At 39.4% G+C, this 26,314-nt stretch overlaps 1 protein-coding gene across 9 annotated transcripts in view; it reads right to left on the reverse strand.

Moving 5' to 3' along the window:
• Nucleotides 1–26,314, reverse strand: part of arvcfb (ARVCF delta catenin family member b) — a 257,916-nt gene that overhangs the window by 46,745 nt on the left and 184,857 nt on the right. For all 9 annotated transcript variants that reach the window (XM_052031924.1, XM_052031918.1, XM_052031926.1 and 6 more), the window contains 3 exons: nt 9,473–9,590; nt 6,849–7,020; nt 5,257–5,328 (listed from right to left, as the gene is read on the reverse strand). In XM_052031924.1, coding sequence (XP_051887884.1) covers nt 5,257–5,328; nt 6,849–7,020; nt 9,473–9,590 — 362 coding nt within the window. The remainder of the gene's footprint in view (nt 1–5,256; nt 5,329–6,848; nt 7,021–9,472; nt 9,591–26,314) is intronic.

Genomic DNA, 26,314 nt, shown 5'->3' on the forward strand with positions numbered 1-26,314 from the left:
CGCATAAATAAAAAGCTTGGATAAAGTTTGTTGATAACAAAGATGACAGGGAGCATGTTAGGCCATGTCAATGGAAGTAGTAAATTAATGATATTAATTCTTTCAGCAAAACTGGGATGAAACTGTGGCTGCAGGATTGTAATGTAAGCAAATGCCAAATTTATCTATTTCAGTCTGAAAAACTGCAGAACAGATTTTCTAAATTGTAAAGCTTGAAGCAATGGAAGTCCAAAGGGACTATGAGATGTGTGCACTTAAGTTATAACGTGTCATGGAAACATCAAAAAAGGCTAATGGAATGCTTACATTCTCGTGTAGAGTATGGGAGTACAATTTATGCAACAGAATTACAAAGCCACATCTTGACCTCAACTGGAGAACTGTGTAGAGCTCTGGAACGCACTTGTCAGGAAGGAGACTTTGGCCTTGGAGGAAGGGTATCTTGAAGTTTCCAAGAGCTCTACCTATAGAAGTTGCTGCGTCAATTATTGTCTGCACAGACCAACTGATGCTGTTTGTATTCTTAATTTTAAAGCTTTAACCAGACATTAAGCAAGATTGAGCTGATAACTAGTTGGAGGTTGCACAGAAAACCATTAGCCACCCATTATGCTTAACGTTGGTGCATTGAGCTTTTAGCACCTGTACGCACACCTAACCTATCAGAAAAATCCAATGCAACACACACACAACATGCTGGAGGAACTCAGCAGGTGAGTTCCTCCAACATTTGTGTGTTGCTCCAGATTCCAGCACCCGCAGAATCAAAGACCTTCATCAGAACCATTAATGCTTAGACCCAGTACAAATATTTTGGCTGAAGTTGTTAGGCATTACCCTTGGGTTAGGGCTCATTTTGTACTAAATTTGCGATTATTTCAATGACCTGATTTTATATTCTACAGCCACTCCAGTGTGTGCCCTGTGCATTTCAACAAGACAATTTGATTTGGAGCCAAGATTCCAGAGTTTTGCTGAAAACTGCAGATAAGGTACTAAAAATACACTGTCCAAGCTGTACATACCAACAACTCATTACTTCCTTCCCTCAACTTAAAGTACTGAATATCCTTTGTTCCCTCAAACCTTGGATGCCTTTCCAATCAACACAGTAGAACAAGCAGAACCACTGCTAAATATCTTCCCTAATTAAATGGCAATCTGTATTTACCAAAGATTAAGCATGTCACAAAGCTCACTGAAGTTACACCTTCGGTGTTGAGATGGAAGTGAACTGTAGTCAGTTTCACTTCAATCATTTGATTCAGAAGGTTTATTTTAGGATAAGTGAAGTTGCTTGATTTTGCAGGGGAAAAAAAAGCTTTGTAAACAACACTTCACAACAATGACAATTCGCCCATGTTTAAAAATAGTCATCTGGTCTAATGTTACTGGAATTTTCAATCTCTGAACATAAAGCATCAATGTGATACATTTTACTGATGCTGACGAGGCAGACATGAATGTTAACGGCAGCAGTGTACAGGGGACAATTTACAATTTACTAGGTACACTCACACCACAATTAAAATCACCTCAAATTTAAAAAGCAACAACACCTTGAAGACAAAACCATTCTTGAGTTCAATCTTGATCACCACCTTTACTGGAACTGCAAATAATTTTCAATGACTGAGACAGAACTATGGCAACAAATGTGATGCTCAGCCTGAGACTAAATGAGTAGCTCTTCTGCCTTACCAATGATTAGAAACAGTGTAAAAGATGGCTTTCATTTAAATGTTTTGCATGCTCTTCAGCTGTTCCCAATACCTCATAACCTTTGATACTTTCCTCAAATATTTAACAACCAAATTTTAAATGTTACTGCTTCAGCTGACACCTGTAGACCTTTCCATGTTTAAATAATGCACTGTGCATTTTTTTTGGAAGCGCTAATGACAATTAGAGCTAATACTGGCCTGTACTAATTTACCAACTAGTATTCAACAATTATCATCAATTTTCCACAATTACGCACATCTCTTTTACAAACCCCATTAATTACTGAGACACGAGAGACTGCAGATGCTTGAATCTAGAGCAACAAACAATCTGCTAGAGGAACTCAGTGGGTTGAGCAGCATCTGCAGGAAGGTAAGGAACTGTTGTTGTTTCAGGTCGAAACCCTGCATCAGGACTAGGGAGAATTCCTTTCCCTCCCCCTCCCCACAGATGCTGCTCAACCCACTGAGTTCCTCCTCCAGATAGTTTTTGCTCCAGATTCCAGCATCTGCAGTCTCTTGTGTCTCTGTTTTAAGAATGAGATGCAGTTGAAAAGTAGCACATTAATCTGTCTGATCATTCAAGTCCCTTCACACAAATACAGTCATTTGTGAATACAGCAAAGGCAATGGGATGTAACACTGCAGCTGCAGGGCTGAAAGCTTCTACTTCAAAACCACCCAGGCATCCAGCCAAGCAATAACACTGGCACTTACCTTGACAATACAGAAAATACCCAGGTATGTCCGATGCAGAGAAATAATGGGGCTAACTCTCCATGTGCTAAAATCATACAAGAGCCAAATACAGCAGAAAGATTGATAGCTGTGGACATTGAGGTCAATCATCTTTTTTCTAGGACACTGGTGCAAGAATTCTCCAGACCCATTATCTTCATCAATGATTTTCTCTCCATCATAAAGTCAGAAGCAGGGAAGTTCTCCAATGATTACACAATTTTGTATTCCACTTAACTCAGTCCCAACACCATCAATGGTTGATACCTTATACACCTGTATTGTCAAGGTAAGTGCCAGTGTTATTGCTTGGGTGGATGGTTTTGAAGGAGAAGCTTTCAGCCCTACAGCTGCAGTGTTACATCCCATTGCCTTTGCTGTATTCACAAATGAAGGGACTCAAATACACCCAAACTGACAATTCATTCCCTCCACCAATATGTTGAGCCTACAAGTGTGTGCTGTCTACAAGATACGCTGCAGTTACTCACCTCACTATCTTTATTGGCGCATCCTAAATCTCATTCTGCCACTCAGGAAAAAGGCAGGTGTGAATTGCGCCACCAGCCAGCTATAATTCAATCAGTCACCAAGTTGTTGCAATACATACCTTCATTATCTAAATACCAGAACACTCTGCTCAGAGTATGGATGTACCCTCACTCCAAGAACTTCAGCGGTTCAAGGCACATGCTTGCCACTTCCTCATACGGAATTGGGTTTGCACAATAAATGCTGTCTTTATCAGTAATGCCCACATTCCATGAGCTAAAATAAGGCATTTTTTCCACATTTCCAGCATATGCTCACTCCAAGCAATCTTCTGTTCTTTAAGTATTTAATACCAGTTGAGTAAATCAGATACAGATAAATGAAGGAGGCCCATTCTTCATGAGTACGTTAGCAAATACAAGATCTGCTTTGTTACTCCCAGACCCAGTTGCTTGTCTTTTGAAAAAGGACATCCAAATGGTGGGAAAAACATCTGACAATTTTTTGATCACTGATGCAAGAACTGATAACCTTGTAGAAATAAGCAGATGAAATCAGCTGAGATTAATTTCGGATACTTCTTTCCAACTTAAAAATGTAAACTATTTCAGCAATGCAGTTCAAAGGAATACTTGAAGGACTTTAATCTCAGCCAAGAAGACTCTTTGTGAAAACCATCACTACTTGGTCCAATGAAGTTACAAATTCTTCCAGACAAGGTAACAACAACAGGGATAATTTTTGCCAACTACAATCCCTGAAATCAAATATTTGGTTTATAATGTTTTTGCTCAAAGAAGTGCATTTTATTCTCTACTATTCTGATATATTTCATTAATAAAAATGCAGCCAGATATTTACATGTGTATAAAGCAGAATGAAGCCAACACTGCTTCCGGTTTGCATTCAGCTCTAACAGACAGTCTTACAGTTATAATATAGTTAGAGAGCAACAAATACCATTGAAAGGTGAACTTGACAGGGCTACATTCACAAAGACCAAATTGGTTCATCAGGGGCTGGTGCTAAAATTAACAGATTTTAGTTGAAGGTGGAGCATGGATATTGCAATTAACCTTTTTTCCCAGCCCATGAAGATTTTCAGGAAAAATTAAGGGGGATGATGGTTTCTGCTCCTGATTATAATCCACTCATACCTGACAGAGAAGCTTTCACAGAGATAAATTACTATGAAGGAAACGCTAGAAAAGATTCCCGTCCTAATTTCATGTCAAGTTTAGCTTTTGTGCAAGGTTCTGCCCAGGAGATGGCATTAGTGGAAAAAATTGGGTGGGAGGGCGAGTTGTAGGGACTACAGCAGTAAAAGGAGGGCATCACAGCATGAAATGAAGTTCAACTAAAAGTGCATGATTTCGGAAGCAACTAGAAACTGCACAGCCCAGTGCTGAATTTGGTCTATAACTATTCCACATGATCCAAAGGATAACACAAAAATAAAAATACAGATTCTGTAAATCTGAGAGCGAATAAACCAACAAGACTGGAAGAAAATCAACTGTTTAGAGAGCAACTATGGAAAAATAGATTGGTCAAAATTTTAAATCTGAAGATCTTTCCTCAGCACTGGGAGATACAGCAGACACTGTCATAAAAGGATGGAGATCAGAGTGGTAAAATTGAAACAGCACACTCTACCTTTGATCCTTTAATTTAGATTTTACACACGCATCTTGGCAAGTTTTTTTTCTTTTATCTATCCCATGCTATTTTTTATTTTAGTTTTGTTAGTGCAGTCGACCAAGAGCTAAGGAAGCAGCCAAGAAAGAGTCAAGTTAGATCAGCATGAATAGTGCAACAAACTCCAGGGGCTGAATGGCCTAATCCTTCTCCTACCTTTCATCTTCACACATTAGACTTAATCAGCAAATTTTTGATTTTTAAAAAAATTCTTATTTTTGCAGTATTTTTTAAAATTTAAACTATTCCTCTGCAGTACCTCCTAGTCCTGAAACACGAATGATTTGTGTTTTTACACTATTACAGGCATTTTGTTTAGAAAAAAAACTTAATTTCACATTTTTCCAAACACAATTTGGGACAAACATGAACCTTGTTTATAAATTACAACAGTAAATTATGAATAATGTTCATGAAATGGCCAAGTATTCATTCAGCAAATTTCATTAACATTAAAACATTTCTGAAGAATATTATTTCAAATAACGTATTCTGTGCAGAGTTAAAAAGAACAAATGAATGAATGATTAAATTCTGCAAGATCTAACTTAAATGCATTTTCAGCAAGTAAAGCACCCACAAGAATTCAGTGTCTACAAGGTACCTTTCACTGGTTCTATACGTTTTGGCAAGTCCAAAGTATCGAAGTTCTTGTCGGTGTCCACATTCCTTTTGCCTGAGCATGGATGGGAAAAACAAAGGCAGGAAGTCACGGAATTGCGAACATTTTTGAAAGTGCTCAGACAATTACGTTAGATGTAACACATTTGCTCACATTCACAATCAATGCCAAAAAGCTCAGCAAATACACTTACAACAATAGTGCAGTGTTTAACTGGAGTCATGAGCTTGCCTCGAAGTTGGAGTCAACAGGAAGTAGTATACACCATTTAGTCCTTCAAGCTTTCTCAATTAGACCAAGGCTGAAATGCACCTCAACTGAATTTTTCATCATTGCTCAATATCCCTCTATGATTTCACAAACATCAATGTTTTGAAATTTTCAATAGGCCTGACCAAATAGCATTTTGGGAGAGAAAGTTTCCAGTATCTCGTGTTAAGGAACTACTTACTGAGATCACCCTCAATAGCCTAGCCTTCATTTTAATTTTCCCAAAGGAACAAGTTTCTCAGAGTCTATCCTAGCAATTACCTTAACAGTGTTAAACAATTCAATCAGATGACCTCCTAAACTTTTATATTTGAGTGATACAAGTCACACAATACAACCTTTCCTCGTAAAAGCAGAGTTTACATGAGATCCAATTTAAGGCCAACATATCCCAAAGGGTGAACTATAATTGGAGCTTCATATAACCGTAACTTAACTTCCACCCCGTGATATTATGAAGTACAATACTGGAATAATTCTCAATTATTGCAAAATAGTTCACATACCACATCAACCTGAACAAATTGACAGTATTAGGAACAAGCTCAGCCAACAACAACAAAATGAAAGAAGTCTTACCTTGATTAAACCACTCCTCTAAATGGTATAAGAGCAAACAAGAGAAGTGCAGAGAAGAAAGGAACAGTCAAACGACACATGGAAAAAGCATTTAGGATTTACTAACTGGGAAAGAGTCTTTCACCTTTGGCAATAACAATTTTAAAAAACACAACATCTATATACTCCATTTCCACTTGTTAGATGGATGAAATTATTCATCAAGTCATTTCTCATCCTAATATCATTTTACAAATATACAAGCCTGGTTCTCATGTCCCAACTTGAGGACAAAACATTAAAGTATCAAATGAATGCTTTTAACAGCTATTACCAGAACCATCATGGGACAAAACATTCTCTTCCACATTTATACAGTGCACTGGAAAAAAATTTTTGGCCACTGCTCATGGCTGCAATAATACATCATGGAGACAAGCATTTAACGAGACAGGCTTAGAGATAATTGGGTAGGGAGATAATTGGGTAGGGAGATATGGGTGGCCCAGGGAGAGTTAAAGGCTTCATATGTTCACATGCAATCTTTTTACTTCTACTACATAGTGATATTTCAACCCATACCAAGCAAAACTAACATTTATTTCTAATTAAAAATATCTATTATTCTTCCTGCAGTCCAATCTTCATAATAGTTCAACTCCCTGTTGCTTCTAAAAGCATTGCTACCCGAGACATATTACATGATGTTGCAATTTAAATCTCTATTTTCGATGCTGTACTCTTACCTTTTGCCTTCTTTCCACCAAAACAACCAGAATCATCTTTCTTTTTCTTTTGTGCACTTCCTGTTCCAGTTTGCTGTTCAGTTGATGGTTCTCGAAATTTATCAGCTCCTGGTACTTCTCTATGCACTTGATAGGAGAGGTTCCTCATAATACAGACACAATTCTCAACCGACTGTTAGACAAAAAACAAGCTACAATTAGAAACAATGCAATCTATTTGAAATGTGTGGCAAGTGCCCAGACTAACCTCACATAGAATACACATGACTTGCAAATGAACAAAATACTTCTCACCGCATTATTCTTGGTCACAGCTCAACTTGGTACCCAGAGGCCAAGCCTAAATGCTCTGCCTCATCCAGAAACCAGGGATATCCATTGTGACCCAAATCCTGGGTGACTTGCTCACAAGATGCACTATAATACTGATACTTTAGGAGATACCCTGACCAATATAGCATTTTACACATTATAAATGCTCTATTGAAGAAGAATAGTGGCTCAATTGAATGGTTTTAGTGACACACATGCAAAAGACTTACTTTTCGATAAACAATTATGTACATCTTTTATCCTTATCCCAATATTAAACTTCCTTAAACTTTTTTCTTAAGAAAGGATTAATAATATTAGTGCAGACTTGATGAATGCATTGCCTAAGCCACCCTATGATCAAATCTTTCACAGGCCTTTGTTTTTGAAAAGAGCAAGGGCTCAAAAAGCCAGCTGGAATTTAATTGCATGGACAGTTGCTTTACCACTAACTGCCAAGCCACTGTTGACCTGCATCATCTCCTCCTCTTGGACGTATTCCTTTTTTGTGCAGTAAACAGGGCTACAGCTGTGTAAATGTCAGAGCATAATGTATGCTGCTCAATGTTCAACAACTGCCTTAATCTAAATTAAGTAACCAACTAAGCCATTAATTTTCAATTTTACATAATTACAAATTACCCAAATATTCTTAAAAGTAGGCAGTAATTATCTTAATACATTTTTCCACGTTACTGAGATTCAATTTACAACGTGATTGCTGCAAATCTTTGACCCAAACTGACACTTCATTAAACCTGTACACCCACTCTGCAAAGATGGTTTTGAATTAGTTCAACAGTATGCCATTCCTCTGCACCACTTCTAGTATTTTATCAAGTGCGTCTTGAAAGCCGTGGTGCAGCCAGAGGAATAGTCCCATCAATGTCAAGTCAGTCATTCTCTCACACTTCAAGTGATAGAGGGATCTAAAATACCAAGAGGTTATAGTCTGCCAGCCCATGCTTTCCAAGACTTGCACAGTATTCACCCTCAAACTGCCCACTTTTTTTATGGTGGCAGTTCTTTTGAAGTTAACTCCAGACTTTCATTGAGGAATTCTAATTGCTCCCAAATTGAAAGGAGAGACACCCTTATTCTATTCCACAGAGATGGTAAACCTTAACAAGGCTGACAAAATAAATACACCTAAGTTTTGACTGAATTAGCACTTGAGGCAAATCCACTCAGTAAAACTCCAGTAATTCATAACTGTGGGGACATTGGTGGTGCTGTCAGATTTTTCCAGACTATTGGATATTATTTCCTTTTACACACCAACACACTCTTGAAGCCACTTTAAAAATACAAGTTACAGTATAATAAATTTCACAGTGAATCAAATGAGGTTGGCAGCAGCCCTGGGAAACAGAAGCACCATGCGAGACAGATGCCAAACCATGGAGATTTCCAAATAAAACAATGCCAGGTGATAGGAGTTTGGCTAGGATTTGGCTTTTGAAAGATTTTTCTAGTTAACATGATCTGCCAAAGAATAAACCTTTAACTTGTTTAATAGCAAAAACAAATTAAACACGAACTTCTCAAGCAGAAGATTGTTAATATTACAGACTGATAACACCTTAGAACTATTCTGGTTTTATTAATGCACGAGTTAAATTCAAGACTATGAATGGGTGAAAAGCATTTGCAGTTCCAAGATAAACAATGTAATAAAAATTTTGAAAGCCAAGTACAGACATCACGTTTTAATGGATTCAATTTACTTTCAAATCAGAGTGCAAAGCTTTTTCTATGCATGAATTCAATCTTAATGCCAATGTTTGTTGATAGAAATTATGATTTTAAGCTGTTGAAATTGCAGCCCACAAACCACACTAAGTCAATGAGCTCCTATAAAGGCAAACCTTTAGGACAGGCCAACATTTTAAATCTATGCTCATATTGCTGGTTGGTGCAATCAGATTGGTTGTCATTAGCAAATGGAACATCGTTGAAATTTAGAGAGTCATAAAGAGATGCAGCACAGAAACAGGAGCTTTGGTCCACCGACCCACTGACCATCAAGCACCCATTTATATACTACTCCTAACCCATTTTATTCTCCCCACATTCCCATCACCTCTACCACTCACTATTTAGTTTACAGTGGTCAATTAACCAACCAACCTGCATGTTTTTGTGATAAGGGAGGAAACTGGAGCACATGGAGGAAGCCCACAGGATCATGCAGAACATGAATTTGCCCCAGCTTAATGTTGAATTATATGCAGTTCATGAAGCAACAAGGATACTTCTATCTTAGAAGCAGAGTTTTTTGTTACGAATGTGCGACTGCAATTGAATGTTACCTTCCGGTCCATATCTTTCTTGCCCACTGCTGACTGCAGTGCGTGCAGGAGCGCATCAACCAAACCCTCACATTCCCGAAGCCTTCGACGAGCATCACTCCCGTCTGAACTCACATTTCTACAAAACAAAATAAAGAAAATTATAAAAGTCAAATAAATTCTTATCGCCTGAAGGGCGCCCAGAAGGATAAGCTTAATCAATTCTTCACAGTGTGTTATTTAAATGCTTTTGAACGCACTTAGAAATAATAATGCTGCTCAGGTTCAATTCTATGTTTTCAGTCCATCACTTCAGTTAAGAGAATAATTTGGGTTTCAGCTTTCGCATTACACATAGTCCATACAGCTAATTCGTTTAGAATTTTGCAAAGAACAAAATTATGCAGGAATAAACATTAATAACTGAGCAAAATTAGCATTGTTACTGCTTCACCAAATGATAATTTACCAAACCAGCACCCTCCATTTGTGTTACTGGACATTATCTTCTGGCATTGCTAAATAGCAAAGGCAGGTTCACTGTCATTCCATTCCATTGCCTGCTGGAAAATGAAGTGCTATCGACCATTCCTGTTCACCAGTTGGAGAATGCATGGCTAAAAGTGGTTTCGTTAGAATGATGTCTCAATTTTAAAGTTCTCACAAGTTTTAAAATTGCTCCATGGCTACACCTTCCCCATCCCAGTTCTGGCCTTCAACATATCTCACTGCACTGTCAGCAGTTGCCATGGCACAGAGCTCAAATTCTCTCCCTAAACCTCTCCACCTCGTTGAAGGGATTACTTAAAAATCACCTCATCTGTCCTATTCAAATTTTATTTAACAGCACTTCTGTGAAGCAAACTGAGATACTGAGTTAAGGTGCTGAGAGTCTTTGAACACAGCTTTAAGGTGACAGGAGAAGGTTTAAAGAAGGTGTGCAGGCTAAGTGGTCTTTTGGTCTCTCTTTTATTTTTAAGCACAGAGTGGTAGGTGCCAGGAACATGCTGCCAGGAGTGGTGGTAGAAACTGACACGATAGTAGCATTTCAGAGGTTTTTATACAAGGGGTGGCATGGTAGCGTAGCGGTTAGCGCGACGCTATTACAGTGCCAGCGATCGGGGTTCGATTCCCGCCGCTGTCTGTAAGGAGTTTGTACGTTCTCCCGTGACTGCGTGGGCTTCCTCCGGGTGCTCCGGTTTCCTCCCACATTCCAAAAACGTACGGGTAGGTTAATTTGGGTTTAAAATGGGCAGCGTGGACTCGTTGGGCCGGAAGGGCCTGTTACCACGCTGTAAAATAAAATTTTTTTAAAAATTTAAAAATACATGAACATGCAGGCAATGGAGGGATATGGATTGTGTGCAGGCAAGTAGGTTTAGTTTAATTTGGCATCATGGTCAGCACAGACATCCTGGGCCAAAGAGCCTGTACCTCTGCTGTATTGTTCCACGTTCTATGAATCTGCAAATCAAGTTGTCAATGACTTGGAGCTTAGCTTTCGAGCGAGTACTTACACAAGACTGCCTGTACACTGCACTGTGACATTTAAAGCTGGGGTGACCTCAACCCGCAGTGGAGACAATGTAGATTGAAAGGTTTCCCATTCATTCTGTCAACTTGCTCCAAGCCAAGAAAGGCAGATTGGAAGCAAGCAGCAGCATTACAGGGAAAAAAAAATGTTGGGCAACATTGTTGGAGGGATGACACAGCCTTGCTTGCCACCAGCTTAAACCAAGATCTATTCATTAAGATCATAGTTTGCAAGGCATCGTGAAGCAGAAGAACGATGGAGATGATTTTCTGCAGGCAGCCAAATTTGAGAAAGATGCTTCACAGTTCCTTTAAAACTTTGGTGAGAACAATATCGATCATGGTCTTTACTGCTCCCTGCAACTTGTCTTGACAGGAGAAGTGACCCAATATCAGTGGCCTCTCCTAGGCCAATTTCTCCAGCATGAACATACTTAGACTTGGTCATCTCCAATGGGCAGGCTACGTCACTCAACATCAGACTTCTGAAACAGGCACACTAATTTCAACTTCTTGTGGCGGGAAATACCAGATGGACAGAGGAAAAGATACAAGGATGTCCTCCAAGCCTACTTAAAAAGGTGTTACATCCCCATGGGCTTGTGGGAAACCCTAGGCCATTTGGAATGGAGCAGCAGCATTTGGAGTGGCATTGAAAACCTCCACCTCAGGTGTTGGGAGTACACCGAAGCCCAGTACAAACAAAAGGAACACCCACCTCCCAGGTGTCCGTCAAAACTCCTCCTACCATTTGTTGCAGAGCCTGCAAGTCTTACATTGGCCTCATCAGCCACTTCAGGATCCACAGAAAGAAAAACAAGTCAACCCTGATGCTGAAGGCCTGCCTAAGATGACAATGCAAACTGGACTGTTCTGAATGAAGGGCAACCAAGAATGTGCCCCGTGTATGTTTTTGTTTCAAAATGTCACTAATTTCTTTGTTCCACCCTACAGCCCACTTTTCTCTGTCACTATCCCCTCTCTCAACTCCCACAAAAAGTTTCTACACTGGAAACCAGATTTAGAACCAAATTGCAGAGAGTCTAAGGCAATCCAGAAACAGTGGAAACTTCACATCAAGAAAATGGAGACAAAATACAAACCAACTCCCAAGGCTGAAAAGGTGAATCATGTTGAAATCGCAGATACCAATCAGTACTGTAATAACCAATGTCAGTTGGGATAATGATGGGATCCAACCCTCCAGTGATAAAGTAAAAACTCCCAACTGTTTCTGAGATAGATGAAGCAACATGCATGTGGGCACTCAAAGGATGAGGATGGGACTTTGTAACAAACTTAACTAAATAAACACATTGATACACATTACAAATCAGCAGATTGAAGACAACTATGCCCATGATTCTGTACCTTAAGGAGTCAACACTTTCATGGAATTGAAATCAGGAAGTTCAATACATCAAAGCATAATAAAACCCTTGCTAGATAATGAACTAAGCAGCTTTTTAATACAGCAGCACATAAAATACAAACAGAAGCTCTGAGATAAATACATTTCTTTTTCTTTAAATTGCTTGAGTTAGAGAATGCATTCAACCATTGACAAAAATTGCACTTTGCGGTTTCTATCAGAACCTCTTCCAATAGTGAGCAATGAAAAGCAATTATATAGCTGATGTACCATCAATATTGAAGAAACCCATTTCCAAGGCAATGATCTATCACTCACTGCAATCCTAATAGACAAATATTTAGGATATCAAATGAAAACAAATTGATTCAATATCAGCAGAAATCTGCAAAATCAGTACTTATACAAGCCAAATCAATAAACAATACATCTGATGATTACTTGAACAAACAATATAAATAGATCATTTCTCAAATAATTCTATATTATTAAACCATTTGTCATTCAGACTTAACTAACAATTTCATCTGTGTAAACTGCTTACTGTTTTTTTTAAGAGCTGGAACAGAGACAAATTCTGCAATAATAAATTTATTAATAGACAATGCTCTTGCTCAAAGCAAGGATGATGCGCACATCACGCTGAATGCTATTTAGATTGAAACATAAGTAATTAATCTTTAATGAATACATTATCAAAATGCTGCTTTCTGTTTTGGCACACTGCACCAATCTCGCTGCACCCGTGACTTAAAAGAAGTTTGTTTCTCCACATCCCTGAGGGAAATGGTTGGTAATTCCCAGAAATATCTGTGGGAATCGTATTCTTATCACCATCTGACAATTAACACTACCTTATTCTCTTTCCAGAGTACATAAATCATGGTGTAGTTCCCAAAAAAATGAGCAACTGAAATGAAACACAACTTTGTTGATTACTTCTCAAGTAATGCCAGCTTTACCACCAAGTTAAAAAGACGAGTGCAGACTAAGTCTTCTCTTTTGTGAATTATGCACCATCGAATATTTAACTTGTAAAATGAAACTTCCCAGGTCATCGAACAGCAGGCTGAATACTTTCGGCCTTTTAGTCATTTGCAAAACCACACAGACACAAAATTCCTTCTCCATCTGGCTCCAATCCAAAGCAGTGCGAATTGTTTCATCTCCCTACTAACAACTGTTAATGCCGCAGCAACGGTCAATTCTCTTCTAATTCGTTCCACATGGTTTTAACGGTGTGGACTCTTATCAAGTAGCAATTTCACTAACAATGTCAAGTGCTCCAATGCCACCATTAACAGTGTCCTTGTCTGGAATGTATATTTTAAGGAACATCCTTTCCCCTGTAAACAAAAAAAAATCCCCAAATCCAGCCAATACTAAAAAAAACAACAGTGTGCTATCTAATCTGTCAGAGGTTTGAATTCCATTATCCCGGTCAGATGCCCAATGCATTGGCACTACAGCTGCTAACCCTAATTCATTGATTCTGTTATTTTGCACAAGAGATTCCACTCCAAAATTCCCACATAGAATGTCATATTTAGCTGGCAGCATGACAGTGTTGAGAGTTCCCTGGGAAGAGGTCACCCGATGAACCCTTGGTTTTGAGGAAAGTGGACAGGGACCCAAGCTGATAGGAGAAAACTTCTAAATAAACAAAGCCAACTGTTTTACTGAAGCTGCAAAAAAAATTGTTCCAACTTTATTTCCTCTTCAGTTATATAATGGTACCATTGTTCACATCACAAGGCCTTTGTATAATTTATGAATATAAATGCTTACTCCTTGGAGTTCACAACCCCAAATATTCAACTCCAGGAGAATCAAGCAGCGCAGATTCACTTCTGCTGTTAGTGCTTGGGCTGTAAGCCAAACACATGTCACATTGCTGGGATTCTACAAGTGAGCTCTCAGTCAGAATACAGTTATGTGGAACGACAGGCTCCCTTCAAAACATTAACCACAAAAGACATTTCTCACATTTCATCCCCCCGCCCCCCCAACCCCAAGTACATTTTTAAATCATTTACATATCATGCAGATATGGAAAGCTCATGCTGACTGTGTTTCTGCTTATTATGTGGGGTAACTGGATTTCAACTTTTCAATATTTGAAATGCCAGATGAGCAAGATAAATCTCAAATGCACGATGACCATTTTCAAATAAATCATTCAACCCTTCAATATTTGGATTGAAGTACAGAAGCTATAAATCCCCTCAAAAAAGAAAATTGCTGCAGTTTGCCCATGTTTTAATTGAAGATTCATTTTCAAAACAAAACCAGATTACAGGAGTGATTTGCATCTGAATATGGTTCAAAGAAATCCCGGTCAACCTGCAAATTTGCAGACTTGACCACAATTCAACTGATCATTCCAACGGCAATCATAGTAGAATTCATCTCAACTTCAGTTTCTTAAAGACAGTAATCAAAGCAGCTCTTACAGTCAGCAATGTGACCACTTCAGCTGCATATCAGTGAGCCTCAAAGTGAAAGTCTGACACCTGTAAGGTGTTTTGAAAGAAAACTGTGACTCAAAGTTCCATATGATTCTCCAAGTTATAAACAAATCTCTGGCAATTTGGTTTCTGTTTGAATAGTTAAGGTCAGCTTTATTGAAATCATTACTCTGCACATCTGTGGCGAGATCTCAAAAAGCTGTTCCTGTAAATTACTCCAAATAATGTGAAGCAGCTGGAAGGCAGTTCACATATTCATCATGGCCATCTTCAAAACTACTGGTAAACCTGGCATACAAGTCTATTGCTTGGGATGGAGCTCAAGACTAGATAGGGGCAAAAGAGATAGCAAGGACTGATAGTGGCATTTACCGAATAAACAGAGACTCAATTCAAATCCAAAAATTATTTTTCTAAAAACGCCAAGTCTCTATGTTTGTATTTTACTAAACTTCAGCTGAAACAAATACTATACAACATAACAGTACCTTATTAATTGAATAAATGGGCTTTGAAAACGCAAGTTGATTCTCCCTCCCTCCACGTTATTCACCCAAAAGCTTGTAGGAGAAAAGTTAAATATATTTTAAACTTCAATTTCCCAAAGCAATTAGGATGCTGTGATCAGCTATCTGCACCATTCTAAAAATGGGACTGATGCAGCATGGCATAATTTAGCATAGAAGTAGCACGAAAGACAAATCGCCTTATTAACCACAGGAGGATCCACAATACGATATATCATTTATGATAGAAACTACCAATAGAATCAAATACCAGTAGTCAACAAGACAGTCTTGCCATAACAATATTCAACACATAAAAGATGGTGTTTGCTCATCCTTGAGTAAGCTAGCACACTGATCATACACTGACTAACTTTCCAAACATGATCTTTTACTGATTATGTGTGCCATTACAATATTTCCTGAACCCAAGGCAATTGCTTCATTGAGATAATTTTGTCAATTGTTTATTAATATCAAGATCTCACACAATCAAGTAGTTCAAAGTCAACTATCATTCAAAACATTTCAGCACCTACTGTTAGCCCAGTCTTTTTTTACATTTACACTAATAATCTAGAGATTTAACCACGATTTTTGAAATATAGACAAGGCAATAAAGTGCCCTAAAGCATTTTGAGAGCAGGGACATTTATCAAATTTCCATACTCTCTGCTTCAAGAACTTTGCTGACAATTAAAATAAAGTTTAGATGATGAACATGAAATAATTATTGAAACAACTTGCTTCAGACTGTACTAGGTTTAACATAGCACAGGACCTGAGTGTCACTGCCCACATACAATCTGGTTGAGATCCTCCACTGGGACAGAGCTAGAACCTGTCAGCAAGTTCAGAACTTATGCATTTAGACATCCCAGAACTGCCACCATTTGAATAGGAGAACTTGCAAAACACTTTATGGAAGTTCTAACAATTAAATTGAAAACCACTGAATCTTTAGGGCTTACTCACTTTCACATTATATCAGAGGTACTCAAACAAACAAGCAATAGTATTAAATTTTGGAAAATCAATGTGATTTGCTAAATGCAAGATCTAGGAGTTATCCAAGCCAATGACAAATCTTGATTGATCTGCAAGCTCCATATAATCTGCTTCAGTGACCCCACTTCAATGTCTTCCATTCCAAGTACAAGCAGGCTACGCAGAAGGGTCTGGCCTAAAATATTGGACCTTGTTAAAGGACAAACTGTCTTGCTGCATCTGTTTAAATTAGCAAACTATCTTCACTTTAATTGAATGAACAACATTAATTGATAATTAAAATAGGGTTGCAGTTTCATGCCATAAAGCTTAATGGAAATCTGAAACACTTCCCTAAAATGTCAAATTAAATTTTAAAACCTCAGGTCTTTTAGCTTTTCTTGAGGTTCAATCTCAACAGATTGTCATATGGTAATGAAGTAGAGCTCTTCTCTGATCGAACTGAATAACAGAAAAAGGTGAGCGACTCAATGAGCTCTCTCTTCTTCCTAACCCTTCTCCATTCCCTGCTTCTGCCTCTCCGTGACTCTTGAGAACCTACAAATGCAATTGCTGTTGAGCAAGCTTCCAGTCTTCCTTCTCCTCCCATTTCAAAACCCAGCCAAGAAACTCTAAAAGGGAAAATACTGCAGTTGTTGAAAATCCATCCGATGGCATACCATTATTGTAACATGCTGCTAGAGCAGGTTATGCAAGAAGATTCCATGACTTTGAATTGTTGTGAATTGCAGATTGTTACCTCAACAGGATAAATGAGAAAGAGAAATTCTTCTTTCATGCAATTTGATCGGTGCCTGTGAAAGTACCAAACTCCCTGTGGTTCAAATTGTTCATTATGTCATGCAAGTCTATTTGAGAAGTGCATCTGCACAACATGGTGTCAGTTTTAACACTCTGGTTTCTGCTCTACTGCTTAATATAGAAATTTACAAATTAAAAAACAGTTGCAACAAATCCTGGCCATCTTAACTGGAGGACTTTACAAATGGTGCAGCTAACCATCAGCTGATAGATTCATTTGCTTAGCCTAAATAACTGACCTCTGAAAGAACAGAAAATCTTTTTTAAAAAATTAAATACTGCTTATCATTACGGTAGTGTAGCGGTTAGCATAACACTTTATAGCGCCAGCGACCCAGGTTCAAATCCGGCCACTGTCTGTAAGGAGTTTGTACGTTCTCCCCGTGTCTGCGTGGGTTTCCTCCGGGTGCTCCTGTTTCCTCCCACATTCCAAAGACGTACGGGTTAGGAAGTTGTGGGCATGCTACGTTGGCACCGGAAGCGTGGCGACACTTACGGGCTACCCCCAGAACACTACGCAAAAAGATGCATTTCACTGTGTGTTTTGATGTACATGTGACTAATAAAGATATATCATCTTATAAAAATCCCTGGAATATTTCAACGTCCCTAAAATATGCCAAGGTTCTGAGGGTTTTGGATTGTGGGCCATAGCTTTTTCTTTCATCACTCCAAATCTGTCACACAATACCTTGATACACAATAAAATTCTGAAATATCTCTAATTAAACTAAATTGAAAGCAAGTTGGTGGTAAATCATTACAGTCTGACATCTTCACTAGAATGCCAAGATAGTCAACTGAGAAAAGCAGTAACATTTCAGATGGATAAATGAACATAGAGACGAATTGAACAAATCAGAATATCTAGAATTCAGCAACCACATTGCACATTAAGTTTCACTTAAACAAAGGGCAAAGAGAAATAATTTCATAAACCCTACAATATATAAGTAACTTTTTTTATTCTTCTGTATTGCTCAATGCTCAGAGGACACAGTCGCAATCTTCAGACAATACACTTTTACAATATGATTGAACAGGAAATGCTCGGGGAGTTTTGTGCAAGTGATGGAACACTGTTCCTACAGCTGGGATGTCAATGAAAAGAGAACAGCAATTGTAAACCTTTATCTTAACCCCTAGGATATATAAAATACAATATATTAAAGAATAAAACCACAGCCAGAAACCAACAGAGGTGATTTTGTCTCTTATCAGTATTGCAATTTATGAACTAAGTAGCCATGGGAATCAACCTTTTCTTAAATCTACTTCAGTTGTAACATGTATTCATGCTGTTAGAATCAAAGCAAAATTAAGATAGGAGCTGTGGGCTTGTTCTGATTTCTATTACTCCATGAGAGAGAGTGAATATATTTACGTCACTGAGAATAGGGACAATCCGTGGTAGCTTGCGGCAAGATTTTACCTGTGTGTTCAATCCATCGTAGAAATAGAACTCCGCCAAATTAGAAAATTATATTTGGCGATAGTTCAAAACTGTCCACTTACCAGAGAACCAGAGAACAATACAGCACAATACAGGCCCTTTGGCCCACCATGTTGTGCCGACCTTCAAACCACACCTTAGACTATCTAACCCCTTCCTCCCACATATCCCTCTATCTTAAATTCCTCCATGTGCTTAGCTAACAATCTCTTGAACTTGACCAATGTTTCAGCCTCCACCACCACCCCAGGCAGCACATTCCATGCACCAACAACTCTCTGGATGAAAAACCTCCCTCTGACGTCTCCCTTGAACTTTCCACCCATTACCTTAAAGCCATGCCCTCTTGTTTTGAGCACTGGTGCCCTGGGAAAGAGGCACTGGCTGTCCACTCTAGCTATTCCTCTTAATATTTTGTATACCTCTATCATGTCTCCCCTCATCATCTTCCTCTCCAATGAGTAAAGCCCTAGCTCCCTTAGTCTCTCCTCATAATCCATACTCTAATCCAGGCAGCATCCTGGTAAATCTCCTCTGCACCCTTTCCAACGCTTCCACATCCTTCCTATAATGAGGTGACCAGAACTGGACACAGTACTCTAGGTGTGGCCTAACCGGAGTTTCGTAAAGCTGCATCATTACTTCGCGGCTCTTAAACGCGATCCCACGACTTATGAAAGCCAACATCCCAGAAGCTTTCTTAACTACCCTATCCACCTGTGTAGCAACTTTCAGTGATCTGTGGATATGAACCCCCAGATCCCTCTGCTCCTCCACACTGCCCAGAATCCTGCCGTTTACCTTGTATTCTGCCTTGGAGTTTGTCCTTCCAAAGTGTACCACCTCACACTTCTCCGGATTGAACTCCATCTGCCACCTGTCAGCCCAGCTCTGCATCCTATCGATATCCCTCTGTAAGCTTCGACAGCCCTCCACACTATCCATAACACCGCTGATCTTTGTGTCATCTGCAAACTTGCTAACCCACCCTTCCACCCCCTCATCTAAGTCATTAATAAATATCACAAAAAGTAGAGGTCCCAGAACCGATCCTCGTGGGGCACAACTAGTCACAGCCCTCCAATCCGAATGCACTCCCTCCACCACAACCCTCTGCTTTCAACAGGCAAGCCAATTCTGAATCCACACGGCCAATCCTCCCTGGATCCCTTGGCCTCTGACCTTCTGAAGAAGCCTGCCATGCGGAACCTTATCAAACGCCTTACTAAAATCCATGTAGACCATATCTACTGCACTACCCTCATCAATCTTCCTGGTCACTTCCTCAAAGAACCCTATCAGGCTAGTGAGGCAAGATCTTCCCTTCACAAATACATGCTGGCTGTCCCTATCTCTTAGAATAGAGCCTCTCTCTTAGAATCCTTTCTAGCAGCTTACCCACCACAGACGCAAGGCTCACTGGTCTGTAATAACCTGGACTATCCCTACTACCTTTTTTTGAATAAGGGGACAACATTCGCCACTTCTGCATGACTTACACCAGTTTTAAGCCCTGTGCAAGTGTGTTCCTTCCTTTTTATTTCACTCACAGGATGCAGTTGCCAGTGGCAAGGCCAAGTTTTATAACTCATTAAGGTGGTTGCGAGTCCTGCCTTGAACTGCTGCAGTACATGTGGTGAAGGCTCTCCAGAGTACCTTTCATCTTCCTGCCCAAGTTAAATCAGTAACTTAAATTTGTGAACTAAAACTCTTTCAGCAATGAATAAAACTTAAATATACTCTAGTGTGACCTCCCAGCTAATGAGAAGTATCATTCAAATACAGTTTCAGACAGAATCAAATTAAAGTTAGAAAAGAGCTTCACACCAGACATTCCAACAAGTACTTTTTTTCAAATTACTTCAAAGTTTAATATCTGTTTTGCTCAAAAATGAAACTTTTACTCATCTAATTTCTTTTCTTTCCCAATACTCTATCCAACATTTCTATTTCATTGCCAAAGGAAGAGGACTCCTTTGTCTATACAAGTCCAATGGTTGAAGCAGAACTTAAAAAATTCCTCATATTTCACCTTGCCATCTCCAAAATGTATTCTGTACACTTAACCACACCTGAAGACATATCCCATGTAACTGATTAATATCTAACCAACATTAAGTTGTATTTCTGAATTTGCCTCATGGATTGTCACAATAGCAGCGGAAGAGTATTGATAAAATTTAGTCAGTTTAGTTTGATAGCTACTACTGATTTGAAATGAACTTAGTTGACTAAAATTTCATCTTAGTCTGCAATGTTCTCCTTTAATTCATGTTCAAGTGGATGAAAAATAACTATGCTAAATAAATTAACTAAACTTTTCAATACAGTATGTAATAAGGGACCAATAATACAAAAATGTGATGTTATTCAAGGAAGAGCCATACCAGCTAGAAACTGAGAAAAAAGCTTGACGATGTGGTTATAGTTTACAGGAATGAGCAAGCTGAGTGTACTCTACTTACCATAGCTAACATGCAGTATTTTATGAACATCTGTTGTGGATTTAGCAGAGCATTATACTAGGACAAAAATAATTTAAACAGCTGGGCTTGAGGAGAGAAGTCTTGTGAAAACGTTGGCAAGCTTTGTTTACATAGGGGGGGTTGCAGTCACTTTACAAAATGGTTGCATCTCGAGTTTTCCTCCATGGCTCAAGGGTATGTTTAAAAACATCATTTATGGTCTTGGAGTGATACAAGTGCTCATGTGTGTAATACTCTCTGCCCCATAAAAGGAATTGGATTAAAAAGGATTCAAATTAAAAGTCATAAATAGAGCTCACCATCCAATGGAAAAGTGGCCAAGCTACTTCAGGTAACATTTTTGACTGAAAGTGATGGGGCAGAAAGGACTGAAGGTGATCAAGATTCCCATTAAATACATCTGCAATATTTGGCTAAAATCACCAATGTGGTACTGAGTTCCACACACACACACCAGTCTGAGCAAAGGTCCCCCAGAATTCTATATTTAATTCATGACTAACCTGTACTTACGGATAATAATTTTAATCGTCCTCATGTACACCATCAAACCCTACCGATCACCCAGTAGTTTTCTCAAGAGCCACAATAAACTAAACAGATGGGGTTAATTGAAGAAAATTAGCAGAAAGATAAAGATCAAAATGCACATAGATCTAAAACAAACTCAATGAATTAACAGTACAAATAGAATTTAAGTGAATATGATCAGATAGCCATTGCGGAGACATGGTTACAAGTAGTTTAAAACAGGAAACTCAAATTCAGGAATATTTAAATTTTAGGAAGAACAGAAGGGGGGGGAAAAAAGGTGAAAAAACCTGCTGGAGGATTTAACAAGTCCTCCAGCAACATCCTTGGTGGCGTGGGGGGTGAGGGAAGGAGTTGTTGAAATTTCTGGTCGAGACCCTGCATCGGAATCAAATCCACCATGCAGGGCCTCAACTCGAAACGCAATTCTTTTCCACCACAGATGCTGCTCGACCAGCTGAGTTCCTCAAGCAGTTTGTTTTTTTTGCTCCAGATTCCAGCATCTGCAGTCTCTTGTATCTCCAGGAAAGAAGAGGTGGTAGGGTAGCTCTACTAATAAGAGCTGAAAAGTACATCTAGATTGCCTGCTTCAGCAGCAGAGTCCATTTGGATGGAGATAGAAAATAGCAAAAGACAGACGAGAGCATCAGCAATACTGCTTGAGCCTCCTAAACAGTAGCCACTGTGTGGGAAAGAGCAGATACCTAAAAGAATAATGGGGTATGTATTAACCATGGGTACCTTTAATCCTCATGTAGATTGTGTCAATCAAATTGGAAACGGTAGGCATAAGAATGAATGCACAGACTGCATTCAGAATAGCTTCCCATAACAATACAATGGAAAGCCACCAAGGGATCATGCCAGTTTGGACTTGGATGTATAAAAGACAAGTTTAATAAATAATTTCAGAGTAAAGGATCACAATCGCAGAGGAAGTAAAAAAAAATCACAGCATGATAGATTTTTTTTCATTTAGCTGGACAGAGAGAAACTTGGGTTTGAAATAACTGTGCTAATTTAATTTAAATAAAAGGAATGAGGATAGAGGTTGTTAATTTAGACTGGGCTAATAGAACAGCAGGCAAGACAATATACAAGCAGTGGGAGCAGGGAGTGAGCTAACCATGGCTAACCAAGTAAAGTGGGTATGAAGTTCAAGGAGAAAAGTTACAAGATGGCAAAAAAGTGACTGGCCTGACTCCAAGATAAATTCAGGAACCAAAGGAGGACTAGAAAAAAAAGTCAAGAAAATAAAGTACGAGGGCAAATGAGCAAGAAATACAAAAAACCGCAACGAGTACGTCAAAAGTAAGAGAGATCAAAGTGGACAAAGGCCTCTCAGAGAGTAAGACTGGGGAAACCATTTTGAGGAAACAGGGAAAAACAGGAGTTAAACAAGTAGTTTGCATTGGTTAAAATCACTCTGAATAGCTTATCAACACCAGAACAAAAATGGAGTAGGTTTGAATTAAGTGCCGTCACTAGAAACTTAGTATGAGACAAACTAACAGGGCTAAAAGGCCTGGACCTGATGGTTTACATTCAGAGATCCCAAAAGAATTAGAATCAGGTTTATTATCACCGACTTGTGTGTCATGAAATTTGCTGTTCTGCGGTAGCAGTACAGTGCAAAGACATAAAATTACAAAATAAATAAACAGTGCAAAAAAAAACAAGGTAGTGTTCATGGGCCATTCAGAAATCTGATGGCAGGGTGAAAGAAGCTGTTCCTAAATCGTTGAGTGTGGGTCTTCAGGCTCCTGTACCTCCTCCCTGATGGTAGTAACGAGAAGAAAGCATGTCCCAGATGAAGGGGGTCCTTGGTGATGGATGCCACCTTCTTGAGGCAATGCCTCTTCAAGATGTCCTCTATGGTGGCGAGAGTTGTGCCCATGGTGGAGCTGGCCGAGTCTACAACCCTCTGCAGTCTCGTGATCCTGTGCATTGGAGCCTCCATGCCAGGCTATGATGCAACCAGTCAGAATGTTGTCCACTGTAACATCTATAGAAATTTGCAACAGTCTTTGGTTTCACACCAAATCTCCTCAAACTCCTAATAAAGTAGAGCCGCTGGTGTGCCTTCTTCGTGGTTGCATCAACGTGTTGAGCCCATGATAGATCCTCCAAGATGTTGATGCCCGAGAACTTGAAACTGCTCATCCTTTCCACCACTGACCTCTCAATGAGGACTGATGCGTGTTCTCCAAACTCCCCCTTCTTGAAGTCCATAATCAATTCCTTGGTCTTACTGATGTCGAGTGCAAGGTTGTTGTTGTTGTGACACCACTCAACCAGCCGACCTAGCTCTCTCCTGTACTCCTCCTCATCACCATCTGAGATTCTGCCAACAATGGTAGTGTCATTGGCAAATTGAAAGATGGCATTTGAGCTGTGCTTGGCTACACAGTCCTGAATGTAGAGAGTAGAGCATTGGGCTAAGCACACGTCCTTGAGGTGTGCCTGTGTCATTGTCAGCGAGGAGATGTTTTTATTTATCCGCAGTGACTGTGGTCTCCTGATAAGGAGTCCAGTATCTAGTTGCAGAGGAAGGTACAGAGACCCAGGCTTTGAAGCTTGTTGATTAATACCGAGGGGATAATGGTGTGAATGCCAAGCTGTAATCGATAAACAGCAGCCTGACGTGCCAACACTGATACACTGACAATTGGCTGTAATTTTCCAAAAATCTTTAGATTCTGGAGAGTTACTGAAGGATTTAAAGACTGCCAATGTGAGACAAAAAAGCTGCAGGGCAAAAGAAAACCTATAGGCTGATTAGCCCTACACATTATTGAAAAAAGTGTTAGAATCAATTATTGAGGTAATAACAGAGCATTTGGAAAGTCATAGCCTGATCAAGTTGAGTCAGCAAAGTTTAATGAAGGGGAAATCATGCCTGACAAATTTAGAGTTCTTTGAGAGGGAAATATCTGTCAGTGGATAGTGGGAACCCAGCAAGATGTAATGTGTTCAAAGTTATAAAAGGGGTTCAACAAGGTGGCATACAAAAAGTTACTTTGCCATTAAGAGCTAATGGCATTGGAGTTAATATGAGCATGGATGGAGAATTTTGGCTAATTAGTAGGAAGCACTGATTAGGGATGAGAAGGTCATTTTCAGGTTAGCAACCTGTAACCAGTAGGGTGCCACAAGGATCAGTGCTGGGACCACAGTTGCTTACAATATTAGAAGGAAGTGAATGTACTGTAGCCAAATTTGCAGATGATACACAAGTCTGTGTGTGTGTGCGCGCGCGAGAGAGTGAGTGAGTGAGTGGGACATCAAGCGATGAGGAGGATACAAACAGTTCAGAGAGAGATATTGAAAGGTTAAGCAAGTACTGAAAATGTTGGCTAAAACGGAGTGTGATGTGGGAAGTTATGAAGTGTTGTGAAGGAAGAATGATACAACATTAAATGAAGATCAACTGCAGAAAACTACAGCACAAAAGGGACTTGGGGGTCCTCGTTCATGAAAACACAGAAAGCAAGCAACAGATGCAGCAGGAAATCAGGAAGGCTAATGCAATGTGGGCTTTTTCTACAAGGGAACTGGAGCATAAAAGTTGGGATGTCTTACTATAACTGTATAAGATACAAGCGAGACCACATCTATTGTGGTATGTGTAGTTTTCATCCTCCTATTTAAAGAAAGTTACATCACTGGAGACTGTTCAGAGAAGGGTCACTAAGATGACCCCAAGTGAATGCCTTATGAGTGAAGGTTCATTTGATATTCACCAGAGTTTAAGAGAATGGGAAGCAACCTTATTGAGTTAAGGAGCTTGACAAGGTAAATCTGGTAGGATGTTTCTCCTCATGGGTGAATTTTGGACCAGAAGACAGTTGCAGAATAAGGTGGTGCTCATTTAAGGCTGAGGCAAGAAAGAATTTCTTTTCTCAAATGGTTCAGTCTTAGGAATTCCTTGCCCCAGAAAACTGTTGAAACCGAATCCTTGAACATATTCAATGATGAAACAGATTTTTAATTAGTGAGGAGTTACAGCAGGAAAGGGGACTTCAGGCAAGCTGGATCGGATTGAATAAAGGACCAACCTCAAGGAGCCAAATGGTCTACTCTTGTCTCCATTTCCTTTTGTCTGTTCAATCTGTCTCAGAGTTGCAGTCCCTCATACTTCATCTCACCTTTTTTCTGCCCTTTTCAACCCCCAACACCTCTATATCGTGATAATACTAGCTAGAGAATCACCTGCAAGAGCTTCTCTTCTCATGTATAGACCTTCTGATCTCAAGTGTTTGGCTTTTGATGACTGCAACTTTCAATCTACATGCTGACCACTGAAAATACGTGCCGAAAAGCATCAGTGTCACTTTCATGTGTATGTTGCCAACACCCAGCTAAATACAATCACCTCCAGTTGTTCAATTGTCAGACTTCTTGCCCAACAACCAGTCTGAATAAACAGAGTATGAGCAAGACTACACCAAAGACCAATTATCTTCAGTCCCGGTCACAAGCTCATTTCCCTGGTCACACTGGCATTATTCTGAAAATCAACATTGTCATATTTGGGCCACAGATCACATCAACACAAAGAAAACCCATTTCCACTTCGCTATAACGTGACTCTCTCTTCCTCTCCTCGTTCCCACCCCCCCCCGCCCCATTGTTTCTGCTAATCTGCTGCTTATTTACACCTTCATTACTTCTCAACTTGACAATTCCAGCACCATGCATTTAA

Source organism: Pristis pectinata, chromosome 17 (genome assembly GCF_009764475.1).
Source record: "Pristis pectinata isolate sPriPec2 chromosome 17, sPriPec2.1.pri, whole genome shotgun sequence".
NCBI lineage: Eukaryota > Metazoa > Chordata > Chondrichthyes > Rhinopristiformes > Pristidae > Pristis > Pristis pectinata.